Below are 25,264 nucleotides of genomic sequence, written 5' to 3' on the forward strand. Positions count from 1 at the left end.
CATACATTGTTTTGATAATGTATTACTTTTCCATTAGACATAAGTTTTACTGTTACTGATGATGACATTTAAGGCAGGACAGAACTGTATTTGCCAGGGCTGTGTTTCTTGTCATGCCTCAATTCAGTCTTTGAATTTCTTTGGAGAATTTTATATGGGAAGCCAAATAGGAGTCTCATCCAGCTCTTCTCTGTATCAGCTGGAGTTCTAAATAATTCATGGAAAGTCAGAGTTCAAAACACATTTGCATTCCCTTGGCTGGTTGTCAATATGAGAACCACCCCCTTTCTTCTAAGAAAGATCACGCAGAAATCAGAGCTGGGAAACAGACATGGCAGTGAAAGACAGCTCACAGACCAAAAAATCCTGTGCTGATCTTCAGGAAGAGTATGTGTTGAGGAGAAAAGTCATCCCTAATCTTCACTTTCACATGGTTATTTATCATCTGTTCAGTGCTGTGGAATGCTTTACTCTGCTTCTCCACTGGTGAGCCTCTGGTCTCTGGCACTTCCCTCTTTCGAGCTGAACACTAATTTTCTCGTTTTCACAATTTGAGTATCTACAACATCTGGATTTCGTGGCTGCTTGGTAACAAGGGTTTGCAGCTGGACAGAAAACTGCCTAAGCTGAAATCATCACTGCAAGACAACGTGTTATTAGAAGGTTCTGTGAGACAGGTTCCCCAGTCCAAATCTCTGCTTGTGTAACATGGAATGATGCTTCCATACTACACATGAACCACAGAAAACTGTCACACAATGCTCTTTTCTTCTCAAGGGATACCTATCAGCTCAACGTTTTCTGTGGTCAGTCACCATTTCCATCACGAAGTTCTACTTTGTCGCACTTATAAAATATGGCAATAAAAGATCACGCCAAGACTAAACTTGGCATACAAGTTCTGCCCAGAAGTAACCTCAACTAATCTCTTTCAGTTAGCAAGTGAAGTGACTTAGTCATTTTTGAATCACTTGAAAATGAAAGCTGTAGAGGTTCTGGTTCCCATCATTTTCTTGCAGCCGCTGCTCTGCACTTTCAGCACCCCTTAAATGTTCAGCTGAAATGGTTTGCAAGGACTCCTGGGGAACCTGACTGTCCTGAGGAGCCTTTGTCATGGGTGGGATTACATATCCTGCTGCCTGCCTCGTCTAAGCAGAGAGGGTGAGGCTGAAGGGAGATGTTATAGCTGGATTTCTATGTGCCATGCTGCCTGCAGCCCAGAATTGAAGGTGACAAACCTGGGTGTTTCCCACTTGCACCACTGGAGATGCTGGGTGCAGGAACAGGGATCTTACAGCCCTGACACATCTCAAGACACATCATGGAATCACTTGGGGTACTTCCAGGCAACCATACAGAGGTGTCTGTATTCATCACTCTTCTCTTTCATGAACTACTTATGGAGAATTAGATTTGTAGAAATCAGTCTTGCAAAGTGCTCTGGAACACTGTATTTTAATAGATGGACAGTCTACAATACTTGCTCAGTGGTTTTTTTGGAAGTTAATGTAGCAGGGGAATTCTTCAAAAGTGTTTTTCTCTGCACTTAAATCTAAGTTCTGTCTGTTCCCTGCACCATTAGAGATTTGCTGTCTGCAAATGTTGAGGCTCTCACTTGTACTAGGACTGAGCCTGCACCTGAACCCAACATCCACCAAGTTCCACTGGTGCACCCTAAGTGCAAAGAGGTCTCTGTTAACAGATCCTCCTGTGGGATCTGATCTTCATCCGTATTTGAAGTGATTTATTTTGACATCTGCAGATTTTCAAGAACAAAGAAAAAGTGAAAAGAAAGAAAAGGAAAATGAATTATCACTCTGAATAACTGCCCCGTTCCGATTAATCATGCACATGACGCACATAAAGACTTCTTGGGAGTGCTATTTGTTGCCATCATCACGGCTCAGCTGCTCTTTTCTAGATCATTTCAAATCTTTCATACATTTCACAGTTGAGCTTTCCTGTTGCTACAATGTGTTAGCAATTAATGCACCATAAACAAGCAGACAATTGTTCCATTTCCAGGGAATAAAATCTCCAAGGACACACAATGAAATAGCAACTATCCATCCTTCCCCATATCCTAAGACTTCAAAGAAGAGCAAGCAATGAACTCCCCAAACACACCACATGGTTGAGGCCATGATTAACAGGCACTTCAATCTGACACACATTTTACAACTCCTGAAGTCCTGTCTCCTCCGAACTATCCACTTCCTGCTTCTCCTTGGTGTTAGGACTCAGAAGACTTCAAGAAACCCCAGGATAAGGTGGGCCAAAGAGTTGTCTCTACCAAAACCAAGAGGTTTTAGCTTAGTTTAGCTTTCAGCTGGATCAGACCCTTGATGTGACTCATATGTAGTACCACATAAATGCCAAAGGAGGAGAGGGTGAAATGAGGTGAGGATTGCATAAGCTGTGTGACTGCCAAAGAAATGCTCATGTGAGCACAGCCCCAGTCCCAGTCTTATTCCTGGGGGCAGAAATGTGAGCAGGAGCCTGCTTCCTCCACTGGCTTGTTCCCTGTCGCTCCCCTTTGGCAGTGGCAGCCTCCCAAGTTCTCAGGGTCTGGAGCAGCATCTCTGTGTAGCAGGACTGCTAAGAGGTGCTGGGAAAATCCCAGCATCACTGCACTAATGATCAGCACTCACAACAAGACAAATACAACCAAGGGACACTGCTCGGATCTGCCGCAAGGCAAGTGAAGTTTCTCCTTTCTGTCACTGCTTCCCCAGCTCAAGGGCTGAAGGGGGAGGTTATGGCATTGAGAAAATGGACCCTGAGAAATTGAGGAAGAGAGTAAAATTAAAAATCGTAACATAGTGTTACAGTTTCACTTGAAAACCTAGGCAGATCCTGTGCTCAACAGCCAGAGGTCACTAAAAGATGAGGATGTTCCTGATGCCTGAAGGGAACTTCACTTTGAGCAAAAACCATTTCACATGCAGATGACTGGCTTGTGGTTTCCATCACTTTCAAGCTCTACATTGCTCTTTGTTGTGCATGAAACATGTCTTTGGAAAGCCAATGAAAACGTGGTTTAATAAACACCGAATCAGAAGATATGAATCTGCCTCCTTGACATCTTCTAAAATGTCACTAAGGCACACATTATTCCAGGTCACTGCAGTATTTCACTCAGGACCTGTTACAAAGCTGCTACTCTCAGTGTGGCCTGTGTTACAGCAAGGGAAGTGTAACTGGCTGAATTGACTCTAGAATCAGCTCTCTCCCAGAAAGGTATCTCAGAGGAGCAAGAGTGGAGTGATGGTGCTGAAGTCCTGCTGCATGCTGCTTATGAACAAATTGAGGCTGGACTGACAGTCCCTATAGAAGACTGCTTCTCTTATTTAATGGTACCTTATGGAGCCAAGGAAATACAAGTTTAAAATAATAAATCTAGAGCTTTCTGGTCATCTATATGCTCCACAGACTGACAGAACTACTTGTATACGAAATTACTGCACTTCACCAGCCACACCTTTAAAACAAAACGACTCAAAAAGCTGAGCAGGCGACCCTACTTTGCTCACACTGGGAAAATGTTCAGCTCTCCATGTACACCAGATTTACAGGCCTTCTGTGTCAATCTGACAACTCCAAAACACTCAGGCAGGGAAAAGATTTCGCTCTATAAATACTACTGAACTTCTCTTTCCACTGGCTACGGATCAACTCAGTGCAGAAGAAAAGCCCATAGCTAAGGCTGGAAAAAATACAGAGCTGGGTTTTCAGAAGTGCTCTGCATTTGTCTAGTCCAGCTCTAGTTTGAGCAGGTTAAGTCCCATAACTGAGCACTTCTGGAAGTCAAAACATGACTGCTCACTGAGGCTCTGGAGCAATCACTTCTTGGACAAGACGGTACGTACGTTAAAATGTATTCCAGGCTACATAATAAAAACAGAGGTTGTGCTCTTTAGCAAGTCTCGTGGTATGAAACTCAGCTGTTCTGCCCTGCACAGGTTCCCCTGTTAACTTGGTTTCTATCCATCTGGATTTTCACCACAGAATTTTGCTTTGAGCTTCCAATTTGAATACATGAGAGCTCTGCCAAAACCACATCACATTCAAACCACAGGAAATCATGAATTTGGCACTGTTTTGACATGGAAGCTGTAAACAGTGTGCAGGTTCACTCAAAACGGGATCACTGTCCTCTGAGTTATGAAACACAACAAAACTTCCAGCAAACCAGGTCAGAAATCTTAACTACTAAAGCAAAAAGAAATTATGTGACTTTTGTAAGGATCAGGGCTTTTTAATATTATCCCCTACATTTTTTCCTTCAGCTATAAGCATAATACATGAAGAATAAAAAGAGAAGTTAGGTTTCCTCCTTTCAAAGTTGAGTTACAACAGGATTTAGCTAATTCTCAGCTCTAGCACACACATATCCTATTAAAGACAAGGTAGTTTCCTATTGGCAGCTTTGAGCATGTATAACTGTAAAAGCCAGAGTTGCAGAGGAGATATGAATATGGTTTAGTTTTACGTGCAACATGATAGGTAATTAACTTACAAGTAACTTACACTACTGCACAGGAGCCTCATGATTAAAATCCAGTATATTTTCAGTTGCCAAACACTGGATTTTTTCCCCTCAAGACTCTGATTAGCAAACCACAAGGAACTTGTATGAAAACAGAAAAGTCTAAAGTATGATTTTTGACTTCAAATTAAACGCTGCCCTAAAGAAACACATACTTGCAAAGAAGTCACAAGTTCATTGAGGATGAAATGAAAACAATCTAGATTTCCAAACCAAGCCTGAGAACAATCCAGATTCCAAACCAGAGTTTGAATGTAGAGCTAACATGAAGATGGCTTGACTGAAGTCAGATGAATAGGAAGCAAAATGCAGTCACTCAAAAGATTTATGTTACTGCATTGCCTGCAAGAAAACACAGTTTAATCTTGCTGAGTTTCACTTTAAGCAGATTTTTAAACCAGGCACTCCAAATGTCAGGAAAAGCTCTCCAGGGATGTTGAACACATAGAACCATACATCAGACATATCTGACCTGTCATAGAGTTTTCAGATGTACACAGTTGCTCTCGCAGCTTTTCCACATCGTCTGGATGAACCTGTTCATACAAAGTGCTGCCAAACCACTCAGACTGAGGCTGGTTTAGCACAGGAGTCACAGAATCTGATACGTAGATCACTCTTCCCGTCTCAGCTGCAACTACAAACAGGAACCCATCTGCAGCCTCCAGGATAAGATGTTTCAGTTCCTTCCAAAGAAAGAATTTGATTAGAATGCCAGCCAGGAAAGGGAATTAAATATAACATTTGTCACTGTTACAGAATATTGTTTTCTTGTGATCTTAGTAGCTGATCAAAACCCAGACAGAAATTTTCACTGATGTAACAATACAACCAAACTCGCAGCAAGGCATAAATTGCCCATCTCAATAACAAACAACATTTTGTTTTCCCTCACTGCCTTTCATCTGGTGATCTCCACGCACTTTAGGAAAATAAACAACTAATACTCACTGCATATACTGTGATAGGCATCTAACATTAAGAACTAAAAAGATATTTCAGAGTACAAACAGAGGAAATGAACAGCTCTAACTCATGGCAAACTCATCCCTTAATTAAAGGTACTGAATAATTTAATTGGAAAGAAACCAGTAAGACTTTCTAGTTTGGTTCCCCCTGGCCCTGCTCAAGATGAGCTCTGTTTGTAAATCAAACAGTCACTGGATAAAAGGCAGAAAACCTAATGGGAACAAGGAAAGAATCCCCAGGCTCTTCTTCCATTAGGGGGCCTGAGCCACTACACAAGAAGATTCCATCGCTTTTTGCTTTCTTTTTCTAGCCTGTGAGTACAAAGCCTCAGCATCACCCAGAAGTTCTACCTTTCCTTAACAGAGCTTGAAAACCTCTCACAGCAAAGGATGGCAACTACCACTCCTGGAAAACAAGTGTGAACAGCCTTTGGTGGCTCTTAAGATACTGCACCTGGAACTCAAACACAGAGCTCTGGACAACCCCAGTCCCATTCCAGGCGAGAAAGCTCAGCAGGGTTAGTGTGCAAGTGGTAGGTATTAGCTGATAAAGTGAGGATAAAAACCTGGCAAGCTACTAAGAAATGGGTAACTCATCTCAATAAACAACAGATTGTCAACTTCTGCTGCTGTGCTATAGAGAAAGCACACTGATCCTGAACCACTGACTAAACCAAAAACTTCATAGCACAGCTGGCCACACTATACTGAGGATAATAGAAACAGTTTTGCACAAATTATTAAAAAAGAGGGGAAAAAACTCTGTAATTCTGCAAGAATTTAAAAAATTTTAAAAAATAATTAAAAAATTTAAAAAAAAAACCCAAAGAAATTGCAATGAGAAGTGACTAGGGTGTGCCACCAGCAGAATGGCACAGTCCCTCCAGAAACACACCTCAGGAGAGCTGGAATAAGCAGCAGTGAGCACAGAGAGGTCAGCAGCAGCTGCTGTTTATCTAAGAGAAAGAAGTATTGCCTCCAGCCATAACTTCCATTTGTAAGTGCTTAAATCACTTCAGACCACAAAAATGAACATTAGACCCATAGGACTCCAAAAACAATGGAGGTGGTAGGAATTTTCAATGCACTCAGTAAACACAGGTTTCCTTCAAGCACTGGGTGCATCTTCCTTCTTCCATCAAAAATGCAACCAAGCACAGCCAGCACAGATGGGATTCATCTCTGCCCAGTTCAGCTGCTGGGAACGCCAGCATTAAGACTAAACAAAGTTTTTAACCTTCCTCTAATCCCCAGAGGGAGAGGCAGGTCTTTCCAGACTCATTTTTACTTATTTTAGAGAATCTTTGTTAGGATGGGAAGAACCCAGATCTGGAGGTGAAAATTCCTTTCTGCGAGGCAGCGAGTGACTTGTTCTTCAGGTGGACAGACCACGATAAGAATGCCAATTTGATTCTCCTAAAAGAAAGATCTGTCACAGTCACAAAGATCAAGTTCAAACAGTCACAAAAAACTCTCTGTATTCACACCTTGGATATGTAACTGGTACCAGCTGCTACGCTACAGGAACGGATCAAGGCTCTACTCCTCTCAGCATTTCCTCACATCTTTTAAGACCAAAAAAACAGAGAAAACCAACATTTTTGTAAATTCTACCTGCTCTGTAAGAAAGGAAGGCTTGTAAGCTCCATCAGTAGATTTGTTTCCAGTGCCCCTCATGGATTTCATGTGGGAAACAGCCATCCGAAGAATGGTCAGCTTGTCAGGTTTACGAGCCAGGGCGCTGCACGTGGGCACCATGTCCGACAGCTCGGTGATGTACTGGGTCATCTTATTCCTCCTGCGCCTCTCGATCTCACTGTGATTCTCCCTGAGCATTTAAAGAAACACCAAAGCAACAGAAAAGAGACATGAGTGGTGTAAATATCTGAATTGGAGGTAGTGAATCATAATGATTCGCATTTGTTTCGCTGCTTGCACCCCAGGAGAGCAAAGTGCTTTACAAAGCCAGCCACTGTTACCTCTCAGTTTACAGACAGAAAATCCAGGCCACAGACAGATAAATATGATTTGCCCATAGCTGTGAAAAGAACCCGTATTCCTACTTATTGGCTCACGGCCCTAATCTCTTAACCAGTTTAATCTCCTTTGGTTTAAGGACAAAAATGAAGTAGAAATGTGTGAGGAACTGACATCTGCCAACTCCAGTCAAACTCCCAAATTTGCTGTGATGCATCTCGCAGCTGCTTATGAAAGGTGTGCTTTAGAGGAAACCTCTCACTAACAACTGGATCAAAAAAAGCATCAGCACTGACTTATGAAAAAAAACCCCACTCAACGACAACACAGATCCCCAACAATGCTGTTTGGAACATCCCATATCCCTGCAGGGAGTCACTACATGCCTGCAGGATCAGGATGCAGCACTGGGACCAATATGGGATAACAGTACATACCAAAAAAAAAAAAAAATCCCAATAAGTAAATAAAATGAGTACAAAAGACAGCAAGTAAACATCTGGCTCATCAGACATAGACTGGAATTTATGTTCAGGGACAATTTAGCACAGCAGGGAAGCAACAATGACAGTACTTGATGCTGCCCCAAGTTGGGCTGGGCTGCAATGTTGTCATCCTTTAGAGGAATCATATGACTGAGGTGGTGAGTCAAATTTGAGAAATCCCAAAATGGACACCCACCAAAACCTTTCAGAAACAAAGATCTCAGAGTTCAGTTTTCCCATTCTGGACATCACCATTGCTTGACTGGCATTAAGGAATCACACCAATATATACATTTGAAATGGCCCAAATGGACCTAGAATGCTTCAGTGCCCAGCACTTATTCTTCTCATACTGTACCTGTCAGGTGGCAGCTAAATACAAGTACACGACAGGTAGATGATGCTTCAGTTGTCAAAGCAGCATCTTCCACTGATTTCAATGAGCTGGGCATGGCATTGTCTTGTGGGATCGCTGGCTGATCCAACAAGATGTGAGAGGTGATCACTTGGAGAGTCCACCAGCATTGACTGATGTGATAACACAACATTAAAAGAAACTGCAACATTCTTTGGAGCTGACTGCTATGAAGACTGACCATGAAAGCAAAAGCAGGGCTTGGCACACTTTTGGGACACTTTTAGGCATGAAGCCTTTTCTTAAAATGCAGGAAAGAATTGTATGCTGCTTCCTGAAACGAAGGAATGCACGGCTTGCCCTGCTTTGGGTATCCTGCCCCTGCACATACAGGTGTTACATGCATGAGGCACTGTCTGCAGAAATACCACTTGTTAGGGCCACATGCAGAGTTGTTATTACTGTGTGGTAAGCAGAAAATCCAGCTGTGACAGCCCATGGCTGCTCAGTAAATTACAGCCAAGCCTTGCCTGAGGTCACTGTCTATGGCTCTGTAATAGTGAACCTTTCATTTCACCTGGCTGAGGAACAGCCCTTGTGTGGGGGTCTGCACAGATGTAGGAGGGAACAGGGCCTGTGGGCGTTGGATCATACACACACCACACAGAACAGCTGGTGTGACAGTGCACGTGTACACAGAGCACACGTGTGCACAAGTCAGCTGGGACACGCAAATAAAGATGGACATGGGGAAGAAAAAAGTGTTTTTACATGATGAAAGCTTGCTCTAAGTTCAGCATTCTCACAGAAGCGGTGATTAAGAAAAAAAGAGAGACAAAGAACAGACATATTCAACATACATTTTACACTTATAAGTACATATTACATTGTCTACCACTCAAGTATTTTCGTACTTCTGGACATTGAAAACAACCATTATAGAGAGCAAACAGACTGTAAAACTTCCTGAGAGAAAAAGAGTAGCCCAACAGTCCATTTCATTTATGATTTTAAAAGCTAGGAAGTAATAGCATGTTAATCTACTGGCTGTGAAAATGTTCAAGCAGACAACACCCCAGAAGTTTCCTGAAACTAGTTCAAATTTAAATCCTTAAAAGAAAAAGAGGGGCTGTGCTCCTCTTCCAAAGTGTGTGTCCTAGGAATCCTGGCATTCATAAACTTGAACAGAACAATGTCCTAACTCTGTCATTTCTAAATTTTTTTTTTATATACGGAAATTAATTTATATGGAAATTACAGAGGGACATAAAATTTTGGGATACTGGTAAGCTGATCCAAAACCACTGAGGGTTTGTAATTCTGATTTCAAGCAGTTTTGGAACAGCCAAAAGATTAGTATGAACAGCATCATATAAAAGAAAAATGGGGGCAAACTATGTTTGACTTCCCTTTTTCCTACCTGTCCCTTCTGTGTTAGCAATACTTTGATCATCCCACCTACAGCAAAATAACCATCTCTCTAAGCTAAGGCACACGTACTGAGATTTTTTGGACACGAACATCCCCCTCTTTTCTCTCAGCAGCAGAGCTCTACAGGACACGCCTACCTTGCAAACTTTTCCTTATCACCAGTGATTTGATCACCATCATACCTAGAAACAAAAGATAGTACATCAATCAACAAGGGTTATGCATTGCATGATAGCCAACACACAGCAGAAAGCAAAAAAATTCACAACTGCAAACAGTTACAAAGAGCAGCAAGAAAAACGAGGGAATGAGAATGATACAGCAAAGAAAACAACACAGAGTCTGATGATACTTCCAAGCCATGCCAATTCAGAAGCTTCATTTGTATATTTAAAAAAATAGAAGACACATTTCAGTGGATTTAAGCAAACACTTTGACATACACTGATTTCTTGGGAAACTTAACAAGCAGCACCAGTACAGAAAACACCAGTGAGCTTTAATCCACAGCAGCCCATGAAATATTCATTGCTGCGCTGGAAGTGAACGGGCTGTATCTGTTCCAGCTTGCAACCACAGCTCCCTCCATTCAGCAGAGGGCACTGATGGTCTACAGATAACACAGGAGGGCAGAGACACGGCTGAAGGGTGATGCCTTATGTAAGGGAGCCTTCAGGAAAAAGTTCTGTAGGTACAGACACTGTACTGACTGCTGTGGAGGCTGGCAAGAGGCAGGCAGGCAGGTGAAAATGCTGGGTAAATAGAAGTGAAATTTAAACTGGCTTAATTCCCTAGAAGTAAACAGGTATCTCATTCCTACACAACTCAACAGAAGCTGGATGCCCAGCCAGGTATGTGTGGTGTTTGAGCAGCACCTTCATGGAAGAAATCCAAACCAATGGCATTTTTGTCCTGTGGGACTAAAGCTTCACTGTTTCTGAAGCATTGTCCCAAAGACAGGCAGCAATGTGACATTTCAGTAAAAAATTACATGCTGCTCCTCTTTCTCTTTCCTAAAAAACACACTAATCATTTGAAATTAGATTTTGAGGACGACTCATTTGTTTGAAATCAAACTGCTAGTTCCAAAACACAAAATGTACGTTTTGGAAAACACAAAAATAAGGTAATGGCTTTTCTAGAAGTGAAGAGTGTAAGTGCTCAAGAACAGTTAAATGAGATGTTGTATTAGACTCACACCTTTCCAAAATGATGTAATTTATTGCAACAGACAGCCTATGAAGGTCCCAGGTATTAGCTAAAAAAGTAGTACAGCCTAAACAAGCATGTTTTTCCTCTTCTAACAAATCAATAGTGAACTTTTTCTTTATTTCTGTCTGAAACAAATTAAAACTAATCTTAAGTAATCCACCTATGCAAGTTCCTCACTCAAACACTGAAGACAAAGCTTGAACGAGTCTTGAGCTGTGTTTCTTTAAGTTATGTTTTAACACCAGCACCCTCAAAACATTCAAGTGACAACACCACTTTATTCCCCTTAACTCTGCCCAGAGAACAGGCTGAATCCGAGTAATTTTCAGCAAAAAGACCAATTCAATAAGGAATGGGCACATTACAGGGGAAGCACATGCACAGGCTCCGTGTGAGGATGAGGTGCCATGCAGGGATACCTGAGCTGAGCTGGAAGCCCTGGGAAGCAGAGCGTGTTACCTCCTGTGGAGCACTGAGCTAACACCACTGCTCCTGCACTCCCATGAGCCTGGAGCTTCTCTCCTCATCCATCTCTGCTTGACTGGGCTGAAGATGTTATTGCCTGCAACTACTGGTTTTTCCCTTCCAGTCTCCCAGCTGAGCTCTGCACACATGCTCCTTCAGGCACTCCAGTCAAAGCCAGCTGGGTTAGCTTCAATATTTAAACAGCAGTTCTTTGATAAATTTGACCGAATTATTATTATTAATCAAATAATTTTGACCGAAACAAGCTAGGAATAAGTCATGGGAGCAATGTGGAGAAGGGAATAACTCGAAGAGGATGTCTGAACATAGCTCTGGGTGTCTCTGCATGGGTTTTCTGTACTCTCTAAAAACAGAACAATCTCGGGTCTATACAACATTTACAACGTAAATATCAGATTTTGATCTGACACCTAAAATCAGCTGTATCTAAGCATAGCACAGCACACCTCTCCATTAAAAGCAATGGAATTATTGGCTCAACACACCACCAAAGTTTGAAAGGCCAAAACCAGAATGGGGAAGGACCAATGCACGTGTCCCCATGTGCCCAGAAACCCTGCTGCTTGTGCAGGCACAAATCAGGTCCCATTCCTCACAAATCTTGTTCCCATAACATGTGTCTTCTAGCAAATACTAGGACTAAGCCCTCAAATCACCAGTTTTAACACCAGAGACTGGAATAGCCTTTCTGGAAATGACATCAACCAAACAGGAGTGCTGTTGGTATTGTCCAGTAAATTATGATATGGTGTCACAGTGTATCTTCAGCACACTTCTCCTTCGGACTGACTGGGATAACCTTGTTAATAAACCCTACAGTGACAGCTGTGTTTCAACAGGGCTGCTGCTACAGAGCTGCAATTACAACGTGGATAATCAGCAGTTACCCACAGGCTTCAAAGTACCTACACCCCTCACTGCAGCTGCTTGGTTTCTAATGAAAAAATGCAAACAGTGTGACCAGAAAAAAAAAAAGGAAAAGTGAAAAAATGGCAATGAGGCTTTACTGTTTATTTCTAGCTTTGAATATTCCGTGTGAATTAACATTTTTTTGTCAATTTTTACTATTCGGTTACACTTAACGGTACATAATGTAAAGCTCATTAACTTTAAAAAAACAATCCACCTCTAGGATCTGTCAAATTGTCTTAACAAGCAATTAACATCTGAAAAAACTTAGAAATGAAATTTCATTTTCAGTGGCCGAAAGACAACTTCAGCAACGTCAAATAACCAAAGTTCATCTACAGCAGTTGAAATAATAAGCTAAAAATCACAAATTTTCTCATTTGATATAGCTGCAGAGTGAAACTGTGACACACACACACTGTCAGCTTTATAAGCCAATAACTACATCAGGCACATTTCTGCCAGAATGCCTAATTTTCAGAGGAAGCTGATAAAAAGAGTAACTAGTACTTGGGTCAAGATGTTGGCAAGTTCTTCACTCCTATTTATATTGCTTTTAAAACATCAGTAATGAGACAGCTGTCTTTCCCCACTGAAAGAAGTCAGTGATTTGGCCAACTCTTTGTACATGCTCACCTTGAAAATTTGCTGGGCCCCTCCCCATCTTCATCATCAAAGTCCATTCTGTAAAAGCAAGATTTCCAAATCAGCAATCAAGTCGTTGGCAATGGTGGCATGAACATTCAAGCCAGCTGTTCTCAATATTGCTGGATTTGTGCTTTGACTAGAGGTGTTAACGACTGAGGAATCCAGTCTTGCTCACACTCTCCAGTCCGAGGAGCAGCTCATTAGCTGATTTATGTCCCAGACCTTCTCTAGGCAGTGGAAGAGAGGAGTCCTTCCTTGGGCCAAATCCCAGCCTGCCAGTTTGGCTCCTCCAGGGAGCCACAAAAAGCAGGAACCTCTTTCTTCACGCCTTACACAGACAGACCAGGAAGATTATCTCCTTAATTTAGACATCTAAATTAGATTCCTATATTAGGCAGTGTTATTGTCTCATTCTCATAGATATTATCACTACAAAGTCATACGACAGTATAATTTACAAAGCATTTTAGACATTTTTATACCTCTAAAAAGAGGTGGATAAATATACATATCCCAAATTACAAGGCTGTAACTCTGCCATTTAAGTAGACAATCAGGCTGATATAAAACTATCATATACAGTTATTGTGTTAGTGTATTTATTTTAATAAAAAAATACATTAGTATGATATACAGACCTTGATCAATCACTTTTAATTTGTGTAGACAGGAAATCATAGTTTTGTTTTGCAAACACTTTCTCAGATTTTTTCAACACTCTAAGCTTTCTAACCTTTCAGTGTAATAAAACTTCCTACAACTGCAGATTCCATGTCTCCAGCACTGTTCATATTAACAGGTATAAGTCCTGTTAAAGGCAAAACCCCTTCAAAGTGACAATAACATTTATCTCAGTATTAAAAGAAGTCCTGCCAATTACAAATTCAGATTTGTATGTCCAGAGCACAGGAACAAAGATGCCAAAACACTCTCTGAAACTACAACAGCACAGAGAAGTACGAGTGCCAGTCAGGCATGCCCTTCCTTCCTAAATTCTGACAACCAAGACAGACTGGCCCATAAAGGATGTGTCTGAGTCACAGCAACCTCTGTACAATTGGGATGAGGGCAGCAAGTCAGCACAGGAACTGGACATGGCATTAGAAAAGTTACAATAATATTTTCCAGATGGCAACAGTGATTATTCATTTCTGGAGGAAGCAAAGAGAAGACCATTTTCCCAAAAGAGCTCTAAGAAAAGCTGTGTATTTAACTTGCTTAACTTTGATGCAATCACCATTTTCACTACCAATTACGTCTTTGCTCACCTCATTACCACCAAATCCGGTTCCAAGGTCCGTGACCCCTCAGCTGCCTTGTGCAGAACACCACCGGCCCCCAGTGGCCAGTGCCCCCACCTCTGCCACAGGGCTGCAGCTAAGACAGGACCCTGCTGCTGCTGGCACCCCAAATGCAGCCTTCAGTGCTGGCACCAGCAGCCTGGATCCCCCCTGACCTGCAGCACATGCAGCACTCCCAGGAATTTAACATTTACACACCATGGTCCGGCCCAGGGTCTCCTCTCACCTACCTGCTTCCTCCTCACATGTAATAATGTGCCTGCAGGTGACATTCCAGAACAAACTTCCCAGTTATTTTAACTGCAAAGTTTCTACCTGCACTGAAAATGTGAAAGTCAGTGTTACAGGAGAGCTGTTGGTTTACAAGTGGAGGGCACTCACAAAAGCATCACATCCTTACTTGGTTTCACTGGCAACTGAAACACAACTGAGAGAAACCCAGTTTCAAACAGGGGGGAAAGGGCTGCAGAAAAAATTATACACCTGTGGGGGAAAGCCTTTTCTTCAGGGATTTTATGAGACACTGGTTTAATCTGGGACAGATTAATTTTGTAACTCCTTTCCTTCTCCAGTACACTGAGATCTCATGCCTTGGTGGATATGGTTCTATGATTTACTTTGCTTCCAGCCAAATACTCCAGCTGAGTGCTAAGGGATGGATTTTCCCCAAAATCAAGTATTAGCTGTACTGCATTTAATCTAGTTCATTATTACTGCAATACAATGCAGAGAATTAGAGAAGATGGTAACCGTTTAAGGCTTGATCCTGCTGCCTGCACTGTATCCCCACCTCTGAAGGAGTAAGGGGGACTAACACACCTATCTATTTAGATGGTTGGATATCAGCTTCTCACTTTAGGAGATCCTTGATGGGTTAATATCCACAGGTAACACCTCCCACATTAACTGTGGGCTCATCAGAGCAGAACCTGAATGCATACGGTATAACATCAGTCTGCACCAGACTAAGTCTTTAAAAAACAGCTTTGCTGCGTCAAACTACCCAAACCCCTTTATTCCACATGAAAATTGAACATAAATTCCATTAAAAATATCAATACTTTTTAAAAATGCAACAGCAAATGCATCTCTGTCCCATCTTTGTTAATAAACACATTTCCTAATTTCACTGTGCAAAATGAGAAAACCCTTTGAAACATTTAAAAAAAACCCTTCAGGTATAAAGTCATTGATTCCAATGTCCTGTCTGATCCACCGTGTCTGCTTTACAGCGAGGCAAAGACAGTGAATCAGTTGTAACCTTTAGCAGAACACAGCAGAACACATAAAAATAATATTCCATCAACCTCCTCATACCCTGACAGATAAGATCTTCTGTTTAGATAGAATATACTGCACATTAGCAAAACAGTAGAAGCAGCCTCCAGGAAGACAAATGACATCATTTCAGAAGATTCAGAAAGACTATCTTTTATCTTCATTTAAAATTCCCATTAAAAAGAGGCTTTAAAAAAGAGCTGCACTATGCTCTTTTGTTTTGAAGAGACAGCATAAATCTTGTTTTCCTCTTTCATACTGTTCACATCAATCGCAAAAAGGCCTGATGCATGAGGTACTTATTAAAATATATTTTCCTTAGAAGATGCGGGGCTACCATAAATACAGCGATAAAAGTATTTTTTAAAATTTAATTATTCTCAATTACACACATTTCCATAAAAAACCTCAACAAACCAAAACCAGAACTCCTCCAACAAGACGGACCTGCAAAAAGATTGACATGCAAGAGGATTTCAACACTGCAACAAAATTAGTATGTAAAATTCCCAAGAAATGTCAAAAGATGCTTGCCGTGATTACACAGTGTAGGAAGGGGGCAGGCAGGAATGGTCAGGAGCAAATGCAGCTGAGAAGCAGATGGGGATCTGTATTACAGCCTTTTATTCAGCACAATATTGGGGGGTAGAATGATGGGATGAGGTCTCTTTTCCCCAGATGTTTTCTCTGGTTCAGAGAAAAGGCAAGACTACACAGTGAACCAAAACGAAACCAATGCAACTGAAACCAACTCATCAAAAAACCCCCAACCCTCCCTGCCCAAGAACAGACAGCCCAGGAAGGTGAAAGAGCCCCTTATCCTCTAATACAGCAAAGCCTAAATTAAAAACACATTAAATAAAGAAGTGAGAGTGCATTAATCTAAGCTAGTCATTGACCACTGCAGTGCATTATCTTATGCTGTCACTTTTTTCTTTGAAGTAGTTGGTATAATTTATAGAAAGGAAAAATATTTTTCCAAGCTGTCAATGAAGCCAAGTGCCGACACGGCAGAAACACCTTCTGGATAGCCAATGAGTTTAAACTGATCTACATTCAAGTCCACACAGCAATTATTCTGCCAGCTTGCCTCAGCAATTATGAGAAAAGAAACAATTTTCAGAGATAACCAAAACTGGGAAAGCTGGCTCTGTACGCAAGCTCCGCTCCTTTATGTTTGACACAAAACATTCACTTCTAAAATGCCCAAGGATTGAGGTGTACGAAGATGTATCACCAGCAATGAAAGGATCGAGTGTTAGCTGCAACTTTGTTCAAAGAGAAGCTCAGAGGAATTAGACACAGCAGGCATTCTTTCCCTCAAGGTCTGAATACACACACACTGAACATAAAAAAAAAAAAGAAGCACTCTCAGCTCAGGCTTGGAGAAGGGCTATTAGTTCAGAGCTATGCTGCACAGATGAAATACCATGGTCTGGGTATAAAATGGAATCTGTACTAATTTACTCACTGAATTTACATGTTAAGTACATTTAAAATAATTTGATTTTATGTTCCTCCCACCCTCCCCTCACCTTCTCACAAATAGATGACAATATTTTAAATGCAAGAGTTAAAGCATTTCAATTAATATCAAGTCAGTATTTAATATAATCAGAATATTTCACAGTCAGCAGCATCAACCCTTGGCAACAGTAAATTGCGAACTGATATTCAGAGCTGACATGGTTTATGATCAAAAAAGAGATCAAATATCCTGCAACTCAAGTACAAAACCTTATCTGTGTTAGGTAGCAATGAAAAGATGTTAATGCTTTGTCTTTTCTTTTGAGCTCAAGTTTAAAAAGGTTTTCCCACTGAGCAGCTTGAAAATAAAAATGTGATGCCTGTCAAAGACAGATTTTAGGAGTTTCTCAAACCAATTTCATACAGTTAGCTCAGCATAAGAAGGGCACTTAGTGGGGGGAGATATTCAAACTGTTCTGTCCAAAGGAACACCCCTCACACAACCACCCGGAGTGTTCAGTCACACCAACTTAGCTCCACGTTCCAAGGTCAGCCTTCTCCCTTGTTAATTCACTCCGAGATTGAGACTCCAGCACTGACACTGGAGCAGACACCGAGAACTGGCAACGTACCTTGCTGAACAACTCCCAGAGCAGCTCTTGAAAGGAATAATATCCTCCTTAGGTGTTCGCCAGTGAAGGTTTTACTCACACTGTCGATCCTGTTAAGCCCTACCACTGTCTTATTTAGGGCTAAATATAAGACTAATCAATCTCTTTCGAAGACACTCTCAGATCAGGTATCTCTAAGAAAGCATCACCCAAAAACCATTATTATTTGTGATCAACCTTTGACAAAAACAGGGTGGTTGTCAACACTAGAGAGTAGTTTTCTGCTCTTCCCAAGCTCTTGCTACACTGTTCTTCTAACACAGAGAACTACTACGAGTTGCCACAGAGCAATCTGGTGTGGGAAACTACCCCTACACCACATCAACCTCTGAAGCTAGGTAAAACAAATTTTCTTCTTTAGCAGAGCTCTCAGGCTTGTGTAAGGGCTGATTTTGATTCAGGCCCTTCTCCCAGAAGAACATCGTGCTGCACTTCCAGTGAGACCTAGAATATCGTAGTCCACAAGCTCTGAAGAGTGAGTGCTCATGTTATTTCTGTACCTGGAACTACTAAGAAAACATCTTTAACTAACAGGCCTATCTTTAAGAGATTCCAAGTGTAACCCTCAGAGGAAGTTGATCAAGTCTGCATGTGCAGTCTTGCTACCTTATTCACATGATAAATCAGTGTGAGGTTAAACAGATGTAGGCAATATGCATTCATTGTATCTACAACAGCCACAGGATCCAAACTCCTTTCTGGATGCTTTGCCAAACCTGAAAGTCTTTTGAAACAAGCAAAACAACAAGCCATACACTGATCAGCAAGTTTCATCTTGCAGAAAGAACAGATGCATTGAAGAGAAAAACAATACATCAGTGACTAATATCATAATGCAGTTTATATAAATAAAACATTACATAATAAACATACACATATATACAGGTACATTTGGAGTTTTACAACACAAGTAATTTCCAGTTTTGGACCTGAAAAGAAGAAAAAAAAAAAAAATAGAGACAGCTTACCCAGAGCGACGCTTTCCTCCCCTGGAGGGCATGGATCCTGCCATCCTCACTTGTCCACTCGCCATTGGAGCCACTGGCAAGGCCACCGAGCCAGGAATATCTGATGCCATTTCTGTAAGGCAGAGGCAGGGGAAGAGGTGGGGGAAAGCCTTTAATCCACTACCTTCAAGGAGAAACCTCTGCTGATAACATTAGAGACAGGCCCTTCCCAAAACAAACAGAGAAAGCTTTCCTTTTTATTTCTAAGGAAAAGTAAAGCCCCGCAGATTCACAGATCCTTTACAAGAAGCCGAGTTGGGTCAACAGCCATTACAGTGCCTGGGAGACAGAGAGAATTGCAGGTAGGTACCTCTGTAATTCCACTGACCTAATGGTTCTCATTTTAGGTCTCAAAGGGGCTTGTCAGATGAAGGCAAACAACTTTCTACAAGTTAAAGTGCCCTATACAGAAACGCAGAGCTGAATTCCCAAGGCAAATGAAGCTGCGGATCATGGTACCAGGGCACCAAGAAAAATAAAAGTTCAAGAACTCAGTTTGCCAGATAGGCCAAGAGTTGAGAGCAGAGATGAATGATCAGGTGATACTGGTTTTTACTATTTATATTCTGGAGGCCTTCAGAGGGCCAGACTGAACTTAGAAGAGCTCAAAGGCTTCCTGCATTTCTGTGTGGTGTCTTGCAGAACAGAACTGAGCCCAAAATCCAGGCTGATATTCATCCCTTTGCCAGGGCTCGAGGTATAGACACAGGTTAATGAGATCCTCAAACCTCAAAACTCTGATGTGAGGACTGCAAAAGCTCACCTTATGAAACAGTTTTCAGACTGCTAATGGCAAGTACTTCTGAAGTCTGTTAATAACAGTTCATTACACTTCAAAAAAGAAAAGTGGAATATAACATATTTATACCCTTTTCTTCTATCCCATTATTAAACATGGGACTAAGAATATTTTTCCTCTGTGTAACTCTCACAAACTATATGAGCAATTAAAACTTTTTTCTAATGCACATATACTTTATTCACTCCGGAGGCAAAATCTACAGTCAAAACATTTAATTATCTTGAAAGAAAATGCATCTTCCTTCCAACTTTTTTTTAAAAAAATATTGGCAAGGTGTCTGGAGCTACAGCTAAATATAATTACTAATGGAAAGCAAATCTGTTTTAAAAATCTTGCTATTTTTTCCCCAACAGATAAGTATGAAATAACTTCAATTATGGAAACAGGAATCCATGCTCTTTCACTATGTCTGGAGAGCACTTCCATTTCTGCCACACTTTACATACATCCATTATGCAACATTATGTATTTCAAATAATAACATTTTATCTGTTCACTGATTTCACGAATTTCTTCCAGTACATTTAGTTTTATTAACTCCTTTTCAACTAAAAAGCAGCAGAGCACAAGTCTGCAAGGCCAAAAAATGGGACCTCTGCCTATGCCCCCACACCACAGAAAGTTCCGCAGTGGCTAAAGCTGCAGCTGTGTGTGGAAACACAGCATTAATGCACATTAGCATATCTCCAGACAAATAAAAGCATCAGCATGCAAACAACTGGTAAATCACTATTTCCAGAATAAGTACCCTTAGCTGTCTAATGCCCATAATTCACTCAGAACATTCAAACTCATCTCTCATGGGTAGAACCGAAGGTCATTTTGAAATGCTCTGCTCACTCATTTATTAAAGCAGATGGTAAAAACCACAATAAATCTATCTGCAAAGTGTCCCTGTCACTCAGAAACACACTTCAGTATAGATCATCAAGGAGATCAGATTTTTTTAAAGTAGTTACTGTAATACAAAACTGTATTTTAAGAGTAAGAACAACACCATATTTGATACTGTGACGAGAAACTCTTGTAACCTCATTTTCCTCAATCTAAACCAAAGATGATGAAGGCCAAGGGATGGATTCATCTACTCTTACAAGTCCAAGAGCCAAAGCTAATTATTTAAGGTAACTTTACCAAAAAAAGGAAACAAAGCCCCCTTGCCCTCCTTTATGCATTCCATGCTTAGAGGTACATCCAAAACAGACTGAGCAAACCTCTTTCTGTAGGGCCCTTGCTCTCACCACTGACAAGTCAGGGAGACCCAGACAGATAGCTTTGATCATTGTCCAATTTAGGTGGTTGTGGACAGGCAGAAGGAGTTGTTTTTCTGCACTTACATTCAGCCTTCATTGTATGCAGATATAAGAAGCAAGGGCAGCTAGGCAAGATTCAAGCAGGAAGGACAAACAGACAAACAGAACTGTGTACTGTGTATTTTTTAGAAGGGGGAAAAAAAAAGGGTTAAAGGAATGGCCAAACCAGAGGCATTTTACAACAAACAAATCATCTGTCTAACAGGGTATAAGCTAAAGAATTACTGTGTAGATATCTGGATTCTATAGAATGGCACATCCAAAACAGTGCAATACAGAAAGGGACTTCTTAGACAAATCAGCCTTCAGATACGTCTTCACAGTCCTGGGAGAATGAAATCAAGCTCATTGTGCTGACTGCTCTAAAAGGGGGTCTTCAAAAATTTCCATTTCCAAGCTATGAGCACAAGAAGAAAACAAAATTTAATCAGGGGATGCACCGACACTCATCCACATGAAAGCTCATCTAAGAGGGAGGAAAGGTTCAGGCCCTTCCAATCACAAGACTTTCCATTATGCAGCAGTGTGGTGAAGTTGTGACAGACCTGCACTCAGATCAGTGTGTAAGACACCCAATTTACCCTTCCATTTCAGAGCTTCCCATGCCAGGGACACCACCATTCTGTGAGCTATTGCAGCTCTCGTGAGGTGCTCAAGGGTGGACAAACACTGCTGAGAAAAGCAATCAGCTTTCCAGGCTCTCTCTCCTCACACTACAGAAATACGAGATCTGCAGATGGAGAAACCAAGAGGCTTTGGTCTCTTTGAGGCCACACAGCAAAGGAAACAACTCCAAGGGCAACAGCACCATGGAGCACGAACACCCTGAAGCTGACCCACCCCAGCCAGGGCAGCAGCAGAGCTCCTCACACACTATCCTGGGTGGGCCAACAGTGACACCAGAGCACTACAGGAGGACTTCAGAGATGACAAAGTGACCTCAGTGCTCAGCTGCAGCCAGCTGGGTGTCAGGAGCCCTATCCAAGTTGTATGGCTGTGCAGAAATGTAAGCAATAGATTGTGGCTGTAAAGACTTAACTCACACGAGCTGAAGGCCGCAAGAACATCTGGAAAGACGAAGGAATGGAACTGAACTGCTTCCCAAATTATGTTCCTCTCTACTCATTCATGAGAATATCAAAAAAAGAAGCAGATCTTGATGATATTTTTACATCTATAAAATATGCCTGGTGAGAAGCCAAAAGCAAAATCTGATGGAACAATCAGCTGCTTCTCTGACTAAGCATCTGTGAAGTTACCTGTCTGTGTGTGCTCTGGAAAGAAAACAAGAGAAAGAAGAAAAACAACACTCATAAACTGGAGTCTCAGATAGAAATACTGTGCTAGAGAGGCATTCCAGGGAGCCTATTAGCATAAACAGAACAAAAAGCAGCATACATCAGATACAGACCAAAAGAAAAAAAATAACATGAAAAGTCTTGAGAGCAGCCCACAATTCTGTATAGTTACATAAATTTAGGGCAGTCCCAGTTACTCCGTTGGAGCATAAAATCATATGGAAGCACAGACCTGCAGGGTCAAATTGGTTACAGATATATTTAAAAAAAAAAAAAAAAAAAAAAAAAAAAAAGACATGCTGGGTCAACAATCATAAAGATCATGTTTTCAGGCATGAAAAATGCAGAACTAAACCCACATCCAAGATACATGTTAACACTGATGTTCACAGAAGTGTTTCAGCAGCAACAAGTGTTGCGAAACAAGCTGTGCTCTTTCTGAGATTGAATGTTCAAAGAGAGGACTTCCCTTCTGCCAATGAAAATAAAACTAGTGTTGCTTACTTTACCCAAAATTAAAACACCAACATAAGGGTATAATTCTCAGGAAGTAAAACAAGGTCAGGCTGAACATTCATGAAAATCATCTGTAACCATCAAGGCAACGTTCTGAACAAATTTCTTTAAAATCTTTAAAAGGTGTTCCTCAGTGTCAAATAGAAATTCTTTTTTTTTTGCTGAAAAATTGCATGCAGTATTTCATCTGGAGGTTACAAAGTTCCTAGAGATCTGCCAAAGAACACAGAAATGTTATTAGAACAAAACCCAGCACAAGACTTGCAATCTTTAGTGAACATTCGTCCAGCTGGACAACACTTAACAGCTCCTGTCTTATCACTGTCATGTCTGCAAGCAGGCCAGATCCTGCCACTAACATTTATGTTCATCTTGGGGATCCCTGAGGAGCTACACTAACCCAGAACCATGTTAGTGCTCAATGTAAAAGCAGAATTAGTCCCTCCATTTCTGCCCAGACTTAATTTCATTGCTGAACGTTCCAAGTTTGGACATTACACTTTACTTCAGTGCCACATGTAGGTCAACCCCAAAATATTCACTGATGTTTCTGAAATAAAAGACAATCTGCAAACATACATTGACAATAGTGGGATAAAATAGAGGGATTTATGCCCCAAAAATCGACGTTCATCTCAAGCTGTTACATAGATCTGCAAAAGATATAGCTGCTTCACAAAGCAAAGCACAAAGAGCAAGCTAAATGCTGCACAAGGATACCATGAAACTGCATGAGAACCCAGATCATGGCAAAATTACTAAAAAGTGCAGCATGCCAGGATGAACCTGGACTTCTCTTTTATGGCAGGGAATTATTAAACCACAGCTCTTAAGCCCAAACTTTAAATCCCGAGCCCCACCCCAGATCTGCTGCCTGAAATGCAGCTCTATCTTGTTTCTGACACAAATTTGGGACTTGCTGAGGTACCCCCCAGAGAAGGGCAGCTCTTGGGCCAGGTATCCTCACAGGGAGCATCACACAGCTCTGGAGATGGTGGCCCCTGCTCTGCTCCTCTCCACAAACCACATCCATGCATCCTGCTGGGAAGCTTTGAAATACAACCAGATGCTGTGCATGACAAGACTTTCTGACAAAAAGTCCTGTTAACTACACTATTTTCAGCCACTCGAGCTATATTCCCCTCACCTAAATACAGCAGACACAGACAGGGCCAGGTTAAAAACCCAAAGTCTACCGGAGAAATGTTTTTGCCAACTCCCAGAGACTTTGAATCCCTGACATTAACTGTAAGGATCAATTCCAGGTTTGCTATTCCATGTCAGGTACCACTGAGCATGCTCTCCACAGGGCTCTTTTATCCTTCAGCATCTACTGTAATAAACAGGATTAAAGTCAGATACCAGCATTTGACTAAACGAGAGGAAATTCTACTTTTATCAATACAAATGTGACAGATTTCCAGCCACTAATCCATAGAACGATTGAGATGTCAATCACTTCCAAGTAAATGTGAATCTAAGGCTAAACACAGAATTATGAACATGCCCAATCCCATCAACAGCATCGTACACAGTGATTTCAAAATGTTCTTTTAAATATTCTAAGAAAGCAGATTTCAAAAACTTCTTTAGAAACTGTATTTTTCATTACCCTGAAGTCATACGGGAGTTAGATGCATCTCAGTTAAATGGTTTTGATTGCAATCAGTTGCAAGGGGGATTTTCTGCCTAGTGCAGAGACATTTAAGAATATATCATAGCTCTTACTTTAGATATGCCAACAAAAATACAAAGCCATCATGTAGTCAAAAATATTTCACAGAAACACTAATGCTAAAAATCTAGCTGTATATTTAGTCATTGCTTTTACGTGTTAACTACGGAGATGATAAAACAGAGCTCACTCTCAATATAAAAACCCCACATTTTCATTGTTCCTGATAACTCTGTTAATACTGTTTTACTTGCATTCCTTTGCCAGACACTTTAAATAGACTCCACATCAAAAACATCTACTGTACAGAGAGGATATGCAGAAAAGCAAAAACATTCCTTTCCATGCTCTCGACAGAATTACGATTACAAAGAAACCACAAAATATAAGAAATCCCACCTTTAAGGAAGACTCTTACAAAGATGCTATTTCTTTCCTGCAAACAAAACCTTCTTGGAGAGAAATTTTATCCGCATATAAGAAGAGTCAGAAACCTCTGGGAAGAAATGTAGCAGCATTGGTATTCTGCTCAGAAAATGTCATCACAGATCTGTTTACCTTAACTGTGGACCATGATTCAGCCGGTGACAACCGTCTTGCATACTGATCAATTTATTTGCAGCAAAATTACTAACATTTTCTACTTTAACCATTTAGGTTCTGGAAAGAGCTACTAAGACAGGAATAATATAAAAATCCTAATTAACTAAAAACTTTCCCCTCCACCACAATGCCCTGTGCTTTGGGGTGTCTCCACCCGTAATCCTGAAGATAAATTAGGGCATATGGTGAGCAGTTACTAGAGAAACGTTCTCTTTTTTAAAATGAAAATCAGAGCTTTACCCTCTGTCTGCATCACAGGTGAATGTTAAGCACACTTGAAGGGGGGGTGGAGATGATGTGATTGAGCTGCTCA

At 41.1% G+C, this 25,264-nt stretch overlaps 1 protein-coding gene across 1 annotated transcript in view; it reads right to left on the reverse strand.

The window, feature by feature from the left end:
• The window catches only part of ARNT2 (aryl hydrocarbon receptor nuclear translocator 2), an 84,405-nt gene extending 59,518 nt beyond the window's left edge, over positions 1-24,887 (reverse strand). The window contains exons 1-5 of the mRNA XM_008640073.2: positions 24,748-24,887; positions 18,706-18,817; positions 13,009-13,056; positions 7,132-7,345; positions 5,022-5,235 (exon numbers count right to left, since the gene is read on the reverse strand). Coding sequence (XP_008638295.1) covers positions 5,022-5,235; positions 7,132-7,345; positions 13,009-13,056; positions 18,706-18,815 — 586 coding nt within the window. The 5' untranslated portion in view covers positions 18,816-18,817; positions 24,748-24,887. The remainder of the gene's footprint in view (positions 1-5,021; positions 5,236-7,131; positions 7,346-13,008; positions 13,057-18,705; positions 18,818-24,747) is intronic.
• Positions 24,888-25,264: the final 377 nt, after the last annotated feature.

Source organism: Corvus brachyrhynchos, unplaced genomic scaffold (assembly GCF_000691975.1).
Source record: "Corvus brachyrhynchos isolate BGI_N302 unplaced genomic scaffold, ASM69197v1 scaffold97, whole genome shotgun sequence".
Classification (NCBI taxonomy): Eukaryota; Metazoa; Chordata; class Aves; order Passeriformes; family Corvidae; genus Corvus; species Corvus brachyrhynchos.